We start from the raw sequence: 12938 nt of genomic DNA, 5'->3' as shown, positions 1-12938 counted from the left end.
GCCAGCAAGGAAGAGCCACAGCCAGAGCTAGAGCCAGAGCCAGAGCCAAAGCCAGAGGCGGATCATCCTCAGACTGTCGTGGAGAACGAGGTGCTCAAAGAGCAGGAGCAGGACAGCGAGGACAACGAGATACCCGTCCATCTGAAGCCGCTTAAGCCGTACGTGAGTGAGCGCATTGATCAGCCCGGCAGACGCATCTTTGTGAACCTGACCATAGCCACCGATGACGGCAGCGACTCCGTGTACACCCTGCACGTGGAGGTGCCCACGGGCGGGGGCTCGCACACCATCAAGGAGGTGTTGAGCCGCGACCAGAGGCCCCAGCCTGAGCCCCAGCCGGCGGACAACAGTGCGGACAGCTGTGTTCCGGAGCCGCCGCCCCGCATGCCCGACTGCCCCTGCAGCTGCCTGCCGCCCACCATGCCAGTGTACATGGATGACAACGTTGACATTGACTCTGCTCCAACAACGACACCGGGGACCACATTGAGTGCCCCCCAGCCCCAAAAGACACCTATACAAGGGGACACTGACACTGGGGTACCAATGCCTGCCTCATCCGCTGCCTCAGCCAACGCTACTAACCCCCCCGCTAGCTATCAACCCACCGAGCTCGATAACAACATTGCCGCCTCCTATACTGAGCCAAGTGCTGGTGCAGGTGCTGGTGCTGGTGCTGGTGCATGCCCCGATGTAATGCCAATACTCATACTGGAAGGTGAATTGTGCTCTCAGCATTCGTTGCTAACACTGCCCCCCTCCCCAAGGGGGGGCATGCTTTCGACTAACCAGCAATCGACTAACCCCCAACTAAATGCTGTACAAACTATTAACTACTAGTCCTAGTTCTAGTTGTAGTGTTTTGTTACTAAACTCTGTGCCCCATTCATTGCTCATACTATTCCCCCCGCATTTCAATGTACAAACTCCAAGCATGAATATCTGGCATCGCATCAGCATCAGCATCTGGTCATCCATTAATAAAGCGGGGACAAACCCCATTCATTAGGGCAGGGCAAACAGAGAACCGATAGGATTAGGCTAAGAACTGTACAAAGACCCAGAACCCCCTACACCTCACCTACTATATATACTCCTATATGTATATCAGTCTTGAAACCCGCAGCGAAACGTTAACTAACCCGTGTATCTATTACTTTTTGTGTCCATCATCCCATTCGATCATTGCGTTTGCGTTTGCTTTTGCTGCAACATTGAAGGAGCCCGCACATTCCCGGCACGCAGCTTCCCACCGGACGGCACCACCTTTGGCCAGATAACGCTCGGCCAGAAGCTGACCAAGGAGATCCAGCCGTACAGCTACTGGAACATGCAGTTCTACCAGTCGGAGCCGGCCTACGTCAAGTTCGACTACACCATACCGCGCGGAGCCTCGATCGGGGTGTACGGACGCCGCAATGCCCTGCCCACCCACACCCAGTACCACTTCAAGGAGGTGCTCAGCGGTTTCAGCGCCAGCACACGCACGGCGCGGGCTGCCCACGTAAGTAGAGCGCCTCCCACTGGCCCTCCACACAGAGGGTTGGATCTAACCGCAATATACAGATACTAACGCTTGGGTTCTCTTTCATGCCATTCATATCATGCACGTCACGACATCAATGCCAAATCGCTGCGCTCGCCCGCTTGGCCCTGCAGCTGTCTATAACGCGCGAGGTTACACGCTACATGGAGCCGGGCCATTGGTTCGTCTCGCTCTACAACGACGACGGGGACGTGCAGGAGCTGACATTTTACGCGGCCATAGCCGAGGACATGACCCAGAACTGCCCGAACGGCTGCTCCGGCAACGGGCAGTGCCTGCTGGGGCACTGCCAGTGCAATCCCGGCTTCGGGGGCGACGACTGCAGCGAGAGCGTCTGCCCGGTGCTGTGCTCGCAGCATGGCGAGTACATCAACGGCGAGTGCATCTGCAATCCCGGCTGGAAGGGCAAGGAGTGCTCGCTGCGGCACGACGAGTGCGAGGTGGCCGACTGCAATGGGCATGGCCACTGCGTCAGCGGCAAGTGCCAGTGTATGCGCGGCTACAAGGGCAAATTCTGTGAAGAAGGTAGAGCCAGGATCCGACTGTCTAGCTATACATACTCGCACAAATATCCCTATGAATCTATACTAATCCTTGTGCCTCTCCTTCACAGTGGACTGCCCGCACCCGAACTGCTCGGGCCATGGATTCTGCGCCGACGGCACCTGCATCTGCAAGAAGGGCTGGAAGGGACCGGACTGCGCCACCATGGACCAGGACGCCCTCCAATGCCTGCCCGACTGCTCGGGCCACGGCAGCTTCGACCTGGACACCCAGACCTGCTCCTGCGAGGGCAAGTGGAGCGGTGACGACTGCTCCAAGGAACTGTGCGATCTCGACTGCGGCCAGCACGGACGCTGCGAGGGCGATGCCTGCGCCTGCGACCCCGAGTGGGGCGGCGAGTACTGCAACACGAAGCTGTGCGACGCCCGCTGCAACGAGCACGGCCAGTGCAAGAACGGAACCTGCCTCTGCGTAACCGGGTGGAATGGCAAGCACTGCACCATCGAGGGCTGCCCCAACAGCTGCGCCGGACACGGCCAGTGCCGGGTGAGCGGCGAGGGTCAGTGGGAGTGCCGCTGCTACGAGGGCTGGGACGGACCGGACTGTGGCATCGCACTGGAGCTGAACTGCGGCGACAGCAAGGACAATGACAAAGGTGAGACACAAAGCGAGCAAGGGAGAGAACGACTGGATTAATGAACGAGATATTTCACAGATGGACTGGTTGACTGCGAGGATCCCGAGTGCTGTGCCAGCCACGTGTGCAAGACCTCCCAGCTGTGTGTGTCGGCGCCCAAGCCCATCGATGTGCTGCTGCGCAAGCAGCCGCCGGCCATCACCGCCTCCTTCTTCGAGCGCATGAAGTTCCTCATCGACGAGAGCAGCCTGCAGAACTACGCCAAGCTGGAGACCTTCAACGAGAGGTGGGTGCTTCCTGGTAGCCAGTTTTTCCTGGTTTGGTCAGAGTTTTTTTTTTAGTTTTACAACCTTACAACCTAAAAACCACCGAAATCGAAGTCGCAATTGGCATTGGGGGCCCCTCGTGGGGGGCTTCCCGAATTCAAATTCTCCCCCCCACCCCCACCAAACTGTACATTACGAAAGTCTAGCTGGATATAGCCATATATCTATCATACTACATACATCTATATACATATATGTATAAAATACTATCAAAGAAAAACCAAATAATAATCAAAAATCAAAAATAGTTTGCATAATTAATGATTTTCTATGTTTAAATATTTACGTTTTTCGTTTTCGTGCCCTCGTCTAAAAACAAATCCCCAAAATGAAAACATATCCCACCACATACCAGAATCCCATTCAAATATCTTGTAAATATGACTCCCTATATGTCCTTTGTTTACAACGAACCAACCATCCCCCCCATCCCCCATAAAGAATATACAGAAACATCCTAAGTTAGCGCATAAGTACCGCATAAGCCAGTAAGCCAGTAAGACAGTAAGCCAGTAAGCCAGTAAGCCAGAGTCTAAGGAGTCGTAGCCGCGTTAAGTCTAAGTCCGCCTAAGGTAGAGTTAAACAAGTTAGAAGTATGGCCCTTCAGAAAGGGCCCCCATCGCACAACGCATCGGAACCCTGTGGAGGGATCTGGCGATTTCGGCGATGATCGAAACCAACTGCGCTAGGGCAGCATCCGATGAGGGGCAGCAATTAACACAACACTTAACCAGACCATAGACAACCATGCTAATTCAATTATTTTCTCTCTGCTCTCTTTTTCTTCTCAAACACGCGCTCCCTAAACCGTATTAATATAATACTAAATTACTCCTGATCTACTCGATACTACTACCTACTACTACACACCACCACTCGATACTACTACTACCCGCACACGCACCCATTTCTCACACTCCACTCCACTCCATTAACCTAACCCGAACTACGCGTCTACTACGAATTCCGAATGCTTTGCATTAACTAACGAATGCTAACCGCTCTCGTTACTCCATACTCGGTATACGGTAATCTGTACTCGCTACTCGTTACACATTCGAATCGATATCGAAATCAAAATCAATAATACTAACAGCATTTTTTGGAATTATTTCAATGCAAGGTAAGCAAGCGAAAAGCGGTACTAAAATAATACTAAACCAAACAAATACTCTACTGTACTAGCATCTACTCTACTACTACTAATTCTCAATGGTTGTTTGGTACACCTTTTACTTATACTTATACTTATACTTATACCTTTATCGTTACCTTCGTTTCCACTCGCTTTTACTTTCGAAAACTCGTTCATTTTCCATTAACATTCGTTCTTATCATTATCATTATGATTTCTTTGAAATATGGTAGTTTATTTTGGTTCCAATACTTAAGCGCTCGGTTGGTAGTTTATCTTTTAAGTTCTTTTTACGCTCCAGACAACCAGCAACCCGAAAATATCCAAAAAATCCTTTGGGTTTTTAGTTAAACATACATACTACCTACTCGTTCTATGTCTAAGCTATGGATTCAATCGAATTGAATCGTTCTCGTACTTAGGTCAATGCTAGGTCACATACCACATACCATACACACGTACTATACTATACCATACATAAACACATACTATATATATATATTGTTCAACTTGTAATACCTTTATGTGTTGAAACGAGTCTTATGTTCTGTGCGTGTGAATTCTTATCATTTGTACTACTTATTTGTTGTTTGTTCAAGTAGTTGCCAGTCCTCAGTTCGAACCGCTTGATAGCCAATAGCCATGAAATATCCATAGCTACAATAGATGATAACCCCCTCAAACGACACCCCATCCTTGCGAGACCCCACTAATCTTTGTTCTCTGTAATTTCCACAGCCGATCAGCGGTTATCCGCGGACGAGTCGTCACCTCGCTGGGCATGGGCCTGGTGGGTGTCCGAGTCTCGACTACCACCCTGCTGGAGGGCTTCACGCTGACCCGCGACGACGGATGGTTCGATCTGATGGTCAATGGCGGTGGAGCTGTCACCCTACAGTTCGGACGAGCGCCCTTCCGGCCGCAGTCACGCATCGTGCAGGTGCCGTGGAACGAGGTGGTCATCATCGATGTAGTGGTCATGAGCATGTCCGAGGAGAAGGGCGTGGCCACGACAACGACGCATACGTGTTTCTCCCACGACTATGACCTGATGAAGCCCGTGGTGCTGGCCTCCTGGAAGCACGGCTTCCAGGGAGCCTGTCCCGACCGCAGTGCCATACTCGCCGAGTCGCAGGTCATTCAGGAGTCGCTGCAGATTCCTGGGACAGGACTGAACCTGGTCTATCATTCGTCTCGCGCCGCCGGCTATCTGTCCACGATCAAGCTGCAACTGACACCCGACTCCATACCCGCCACGCTGCACCTCATCCACCTGCGCATCACCATTGAGGGCATCCTGTTCGAGCGCGTCTTCGAGGCCGATCCGGGCATCAAGTTCACCTACGCGTGGAACCGCCTCAACATCTACAGGCAGCGCGTCTACGGCGTGACCACGGCGGTGGTCAGGGTCGGCTACCAGTACACGGACTGCAAGGACACCGTCTGGGACATCCAGACGACCAAGCTGAGTGGCCACGACATGTCCATCTCGGAGGTGGGCGGCTGGAACCTGGACATCCACCACCGCTACAACTTCCACGAGGGCATCCTGCAGAAGGGCGACGGCTCGAACATCTATCTGCGGAACAAGCCCCGCATCATCCTCACCACCATGGGCGATGGCCACCAGCGACCGCTCGAGTGCCTCGACTGCGACGGCCTGGCCATGAAGCAGCGTCTGCTGGCGCCCGTCGCTCTGGCCGCCGCGCCCGATGGCAGTCTCTTTGTCGGCGACTTTAACTACATCCGCCGCATCATGACCGACGGCAGCATCCGCACCGTCGTCAAGTTGAATGCCACACGCGTCTCCTACCGCTACCACATGGCCCTCAGTCCGCTCGACGGCACTCTGTACGTCTCCGACCCGGAGTCGCATCAGATCATCCGCGTGCGCGACACCAACGACTACTCGCAGCCGGAGCTGAACTGGGAGGCGATCGTGGGCTCCGGCGAGCGTTGCCTGCCCGGAGACGAGGCCCACTGTGGGGACGGGGCCCTCGCCAAGGACGCCAAGCTGGCGTACCCCAAGGGCATTGCCATCTCCAGCGACAACATCCTGTACTTTGCGGACGGAACGAACATCCGGATGGTGGACCGGGACGGCATCGTGAGCACCCTCATCGGCAACCACATGCACAAGTCGCACTGGAAGCCCATTCCCTGCGAGGGCACCCTCAAGCTGGAGGAGATGCACCTGCGCTGGCCCACCGAACTGGCCGTCTCGCCCATGGACAACACCCTGCACATCATCGACGACCACATGATCCTGCGCATGACCCCAGACGGACGCGTTCGCGTCATCTCCGGTCGCCCGCTGCACTGCGCCACTGCCTCCACGGCCTACGACACGGATCTGGCCACGCACGCCACCCTGGTGATGCCCCAGTCCATTGCGTTCGGTCCCCTCGGGGAGCTGTTCGTGGCCGAGAGCGACTCGCAGAGGATCAACCGCGTGCGAGTGATCGGAACGGACGGACGCATTGCCCCGTTCGCGGGCGTCGAGTCCAAGTGCAACTGCCTGGAGCGGGGATGCGACTGCTTCGAGGCGGAGCACTATCTGGCGACGAGCGCCAAGTTCAACACGATTGCCGCCCTGGCCGTCACACCCGACGGCCACGTGCACATCGCTGATCAGGCCAACTACCGCATCCGGTCCGTAATGTCGAGCATTCCGGAGGCGAGTCCATCGCGGGAGTACGAGATCTACGCGCCGGACATGCAGGAGATCTACATCTTCAACCGGTTCGGGCAGCACGTCTCCACGCGCAACATCCTCACCGGAGAGACGACGTACGTGTTCACCTACAACGTGAACACCTCCAACGGCAAGCTGAGCACCGTCACGGATGCGGCCGGCAACAAGGTGTTCCTGCTGCGCGACTACACCTCGCAGGTGAACTCCATCGAGAACACCAAGGGCCAGAAGTGCCGCCTGCGCATGACCCGCATGAAGATGCTGCACGAGCTGAGCACGCCGGACAACTACAACGTCACCTACGAGTACCACGGCCCCACGGGACTGCTGAAGACCAAACTGGACTCCACCGGACGCTCCTACGTCTACAACTACGACGAGTTTGGCCGCCTCACCTCCGCCGTCACCCCCACCGGACGGGTCATCGAGCTGAGCTTCGACCTGAGCGTGAAGGGAGCCATGGTGAAGGTATCGGAGAACTCGCAGAAGGAGCAGTCGATGCTGATCCAGGGAGCGACGGTCATCGTGAAGAACGGCGCCGCCGAGTCACGCACCACAGTCGACATGGACGGCTCGACGACCAGCATCACGCCCTGGGGACACACCGTGCAAATGGAGGTGGCTCCCTACACCATTCTGACCGAGCAGAGTCCGCTGCTGGGCGAGAGCTACCCCGTGCCGGCCAAGCAGCGCACCGAGATTGCCGGGGATCTGGCCAACCGCTTCGAGTGGCGCTACTTTGTGCGTCGCCAACAGCCGCAGCTGCCGGGCAAGCAGAACAAGGGCACGCCACGCCCCATCACCGAGGTGGGACGCAAGCTGCGGGTGAACGGCGACAACGTGCTGACCCTGGAGTACGATCGCGAGACGCAGTCGGTGGTGGTGATGGTGGACGACAAACAGGAGCTGCTGAATGTCACCTACGACCGCACCTCCCGCCCCATCAGCTTCCGGCCGCAGTCGGGCGACTACGCGGACGTCGATCTGGAGTACGATCGCTTCGGGCGACTGGTTAGCTGGAAGTGGGGCGTGCTGCAGGAGGCCTACTCCTTCGACCGCAACGGCCGCCTCAACGAGATCAAGTATGGCGATGGCTCGACCATGGTCTATGCCTTCAAGGACATGTTTGGCTCGTTGCCATTGAAGGTGACGACGCCGCGTCGCTCGGACTATCTGCTGCAGTACGACGATGCCGGAGCGCTGCAGAGTCTGACCACGCCGCGAGGCCACATCCACTCGTTCTCGCTGCAGACGTCGCTGGGCTTCTTCAAGTACCAGTACTACTCGCCCATCAACCGCCATCCGTTCGAGATTCTGTACAACGACGAGGGCCAGATCCTGGCCAAGATCCATCCCCACCAGTCCGGCAAGGTGGCCTTTGTGCACGACGCCGCCGGACGCCTAGAGACGATTTTGGCGGGGCTTTCGAGCACACACTACACCTACCAGGACACCACCAGCCTGGTGAAGTCCGTGGAGGTTCAGGAGCCGGGCTTCGAGCTGCGCCGAGAGTTCAAGTACCACGCGGGCATCCTCAAGGACGAGAAGCTGCGTTTCGGCTCCAAGAACTCACTGGCCTCGGCCCACTTCAAGTACGCCTACGATGGCAACGCCAGACTGAGCGGCATCGAGATGGCCATCGACGACAAGGAGCTGCCAACGACCCGCTACAAGTACAGCCAGAACCTGGGACAGCTGGAGGTGGTTCAGGACCTGAAGATCACACGCAACGCGTTCAACCGCACGGTCATCCAGGACTCTGCCAAGCAGTTCTTCACCATTGTCGACTACGACCAGCACGGCCGCGTCAAGAGCGTCCTGATGAACGTCAAGAACATCGACGTGTTCCGCCTGGAGCTGGACTACGACCTGCGCAATCGCATCAAGTCACAGAAGACGACCTTTGGCCGATCCACGGCCTTCGACAAGATCAACTACAATGCCGACGGGCATGTGATCGAGGTGCTGGGCACCAACAACTGGAAGTACCTGTACGACGAGAACGGCAACACTGTGGGCGTTGTGGATCAGGGGGAGAAGTTCAACCTGGGCTACGACATTGGCGATCGTGTGATTAAGCTGGGCGACGTCGAGTTCAACAACTACGATGCCCGCGGCTTTGTGGTGCGGCGCGGAGAGCAGAAGTACAGGTACAACAACCGCGGACAGCTGATCCATGCGTTCGAGCGGGAGCGCTTCCAGAGCTGGTACTACTACGACGACCGCAGCCGCCTGGTGGCCTGGCACGACAACAAGGGCAACACCACCCAGTACTACTACGCCAATCCGCGGACCCCGCACCTGGTCACGCACGTGCACTTCCCCAAGCTGGCCAAGACCATGAAGTTCTACTACGACGATCGCGACATGCTGATTGCCCTGGAGAATGCCGATCAGCGGTATTATGTGGCCACCGATCAGAACGGCTCGCCGTTGGCCTTCTTCGACATGAACGGGGCCATTTTCAAGGAGCTCAAGCGCACTCCGTTCGGACGGATCATCAAGGACACCAAGCCGGACTTCTTTGTGCCCGTTGACTTCCATGGCGGCCTGATCGATCCACACACCAAACTGATCTACACGGAGCAGCGGCAGTACGATCCACACGTGGGTCAGTGGATGACGCCGCTCTGGGAGACCCTGGCCACCGAAATGTCCCACCCCACGGATGTGTTCATCTACCGGTACCACAACAATGACCCCATCAACCCCAACAAGCCGCAGAACTACATGATCGACCTGGACGCCTGGCTGCAGCTGTTCGGCTACGACCTGGACAACATGCAGAGCAGCCGCTACACCAAGCTGGCCCAGTACACGCCCCAGGCCTCCATCAAATCGAATACGCTGGCCCCCGACTTTGGCGTCATCTCTGGCCTCGAGTGCATTGTGGAGAAGACGAGCGAGAAGTTCAGCGACTTTGACTTTGTGCCCAAGCCGCTGCTCAAGATGGAGCCAAAGATGCGCAACCTACTGCCCCGCGTCAGCTACCGTCGCGGCGTCTTCGGCGAGGGCGTGCTGCTCTCGACGATCGGGGGACGGGCCCTGGTCAGCGTTGTGGATGGAGCCAACAGCGTGGTGCAGGACGTTGTGAGCAGTGTGTTCAACAACTCGTTCTTCCTGGACCTGCACTTCAGCATACACGACCAGGACGTCTTCTACTTTGTGAAGGACAATGTGCTGAAGCTGCGCGACGACAACGAGGAGCTGCGTCGCCTGGGCGGCATGTTCAACATATCAACGCACGAGATCAGCGATCACGGCGGCAGTGCAGCCAAAGAGCTGCGCCTCCACGGACCCGACGCGGTGGTCATCATCAAGTACGGCGTCGATCCTGAGCAGGAGCGTCATCGCATACTGAAGCATGCCCACAAGCGAGCCGTGGAGCGGGCCTGGGAGCTGGAGAAGCAGCTGGTGGCTGCCGGTTTCCAGGGTCGCGGTGACTGGACCGAGGAGGAGAAGGAGGAGCTCGTCCAGCACGGCGACGTCGATGGTTGGATCGGCATTGACATACACAGCATACACAAGTATCCCCAGCTGGCCGACGATCCCGGCAACGTGGCCTTCCAGCGCGATGCCAAGCGCAAGCGCCGCAAGACCGGAAGCAGCCACAGATCCGGCTCCAGCCGGCGCCAGCTCAGGGTCGGCGAGCCGAGTGCGTGAGTGGAGGAGGACAAAGAGGAGCAGCAGCCAAAGCCCAAACCCGAGCTTGAGCTCGAGCTGCAGCTGGAGCTGGAGAGTGAAGTGGCCGATGGGGGGGAGTATGGCGAGCAGGATGACTACTTAATAGCCGTGGGCAGGAAGGAGCAGAGGGAGAGCAGCGAGACAGCTGAGGAGCAGATTTTGTAATTAGGTGAAATACGCAACAGCGACAACCACAACCACAACCACAATGACAGCACAATGACACATGAAACACACACAAGCGAACATTCAAAGCAAAACACTTATTAATGTAAACTTTAATCAAGCTTAAAGTTTAGTATTAGTCACCAGGCAACCAGGCAACCAGGAAACCAGGCAACGGCCACCCAACCCTCGAATAACCGAAGAATCTCCTGCGAGTATGTACGATATTTATGTGCAACGGAGCAGAAATACGTACATATGTGTAGTATGTGTTGACGTTGAGTTTAGGCTAACAATAGGCGTATGTTTAGTCCATGTGTGTAATGTTTAATGTAATTTTCTAAAATTTAAATCAGTGTCCCTCCGGACAACAGCCTGCTTACATTTGCATTGGCAAGCGAGTACGCTACAGGAGCGTATTTATGAACGAATCTGATGCATCAGCAGAGGGACAGAACTCCGAATGGAGCGGAAAAGAACAGAAATAGTATAGAATAGAATGACTCTGTGTCTCGTCTACCCACGCGCCCATTAGCCAGTTGCATTTGGAAGTCTAACGATGAGTATTACACAGCAAAATATGCATACGAATAAGTAAAGATGTTAATCTAACAGTTGAATAAATGTAAAAAGATTAAAGGCCCCCCCCACCCACCCCCACTCCAAGTAGTAGCCCTAGCCCCAGCCCCAGCCCCAGCCCCTAGCCTAGCGCCCAGTCATGGCAACAGAGATGCTGCTTGAGAGCCGCTTCACTTTCGTAGTGCTTTGTGTATATAAGAACGACTACTTTACTATATGCTTTAACTATCGATCAGCGCGTATTTATCCTTTAACACGTACTTCTTTTAAGCGAAATACATAGATACTTTAACAGAATGCTCGAATTTAAATTACTCAGACGCGTCTTCTTTGTTTGGATAGCCGAGAATCAAAAGGAATCTTTAGACAGTACATACTACAGTCACCCCTCCCCCCCTTTCAAAGCAATGTAATGCAATACTCTATCGACTCTTTCCACTCATTTTTAAATGTTAAACTGTTGAATTAATTCAAAGGCAAAACGCATTAAAAACTTTTTACAAATTGTGATATATATTTCTAAACATTTCATTTGACAACTTGAAGTGTGACGAACAAAAATCGAAGTAAATCGAATCGAACAGAACCGAACCGAACCGAACATGAACATGAAAAGCAACACCCATGTACTTTACTCATTTTTTTTTAAAAGATAGTCCTTAACTTTTAGTTTTTAGACTGCAATATTTAGTTTGTACCGTTTGCCATGTTAATTTGTAAAAGCAACACAGTTTTTAATGCTAATCCCACCACGGGAGTGTCACATAGGGTTTAGTTTCTTTTAATCTGGTAATTATGTATTTGTCAACAATTATTGCAATTTTAATTGCCCCGATTTAAAGCCGTTCTATGGTCCCTTCTATGTTGTTGGTCTTTAGCCAACACTTTGTGTTTATAATTATTATTGAACTATTTATAACTGAAACTAAACTATTGACTATTGAGATATAAACTAGCATAAAAACTTAGTGCGCGTCTTTAGGTCTTGACGAGTACGTAAACACACCCCTTATAAACATATGGAACACACCTTGTATTATATACACCCACACACACAAACACAAATATAAAACTATACATAGTCATTAAGGATTAGGCTATTGAAGGGGAGGATCATAAAAACGAAAAGGATTAGCACCTAACTAATGTGAAAATAAGCGATGGATACTGTTCCAAGGCAGAACAGAACGGACTGGGGAGTACAGTGAACAGAGAGCAAAGCGTAGTAATTAGCTAAAGTGTTAGTAATTTTATTAAATAAAATTATAAATGAAACAAAATATAATTGATAATGGATAAACACTTATAGCCTACACTTAAGACTATACATCATAATCTGTATGCGTTCATTTTGAGCAGTGAAGCTGCTGCTGTGTAACTAATCGAAGATAACGATACCTTCTACTTCACCCAAAAATTGCACAGCAGAAGCCTTCACTCAAAGCGAAAATTGTAAAAATCAGCAAACGTATATAAATGTGTATGTACTAAGATTAAGCAGCATTACATATATTAACCAAAAAAAACATATAACGAACAAAACAAAATTATTGAAAGCAGCAGCAAACAATTGTGACTGAAACAAAACAAAAGATCTACAGAATACGGATGGATGCAGACGGTCCACGTCCAACTCGTTTGTGCTCCGATCTACATACCCAATCCCC

The 12938-nt window shown here is 53.3% G+C and overlaps 1 protein-coding gene across 4 annotated transcripts in view; it reads left to right on the top strand.

Moving 5' to 3' along the window:
• LOC111072232 (teneurin-m) overlaps window positions 1-11382 on the top strand; it is a 136840-nt gene extending 125458 nt beyond the window's left edge. For 3 of the 4 annotated variants that reach the window (XM_041594390.1, XM_022363964.2, XM_041594392.1), the window contains 5 exons: window positions 1221-1504; window positions 1660-2071; window positions 2160-2705; window positions 2766-2973; window positions 4887-11382. In XM_041594390.1, the coding sequence (XP_041450324.1) occupies window positions 1221-1504; window positions 1660-2071; window positions 2160-2705; window positions 2766-2973; window positions 4887-10506 (7070 nt within the window). In that variant the 3' untranslated portion in view covers window positions 10507-11382. Of the gene's footprint in view, window positions 1-1220; window positions 1505-1659; window positions 2072-2159; window positions 2706-2765; window positions 2974-4109; window positions 4137-4886 lie in introns of all 4 variants that reach the window. The other variant, XM_041594388.1, reaches the window with a different exon arrangement.
• Window positions 11383-12938: the final 1556 nt, after the last annotated feature.

The sequence above is a fragment of the Drosophila obscura genome, unplaced genomic scaffold (assembly GCF_018151105.1).
Source record: "Drosophila obscura isolate BZ-5 IFL unplaced genomic scaffold, ASM1815110v1 contig_1, whole genome shotgun sequence".
NCBI classification, from domain to species: Eukaryota; Metazoa; Arthropoda; class Insecta; order Diptera; family Drosophilidae; genus Drosophila; species Drosophila obscura.
The sequence above is the reverse complement of the archived record's forward strand: the minus strand, read 5'-3'. Positions and strand labels throughout refer to the sequence as shown.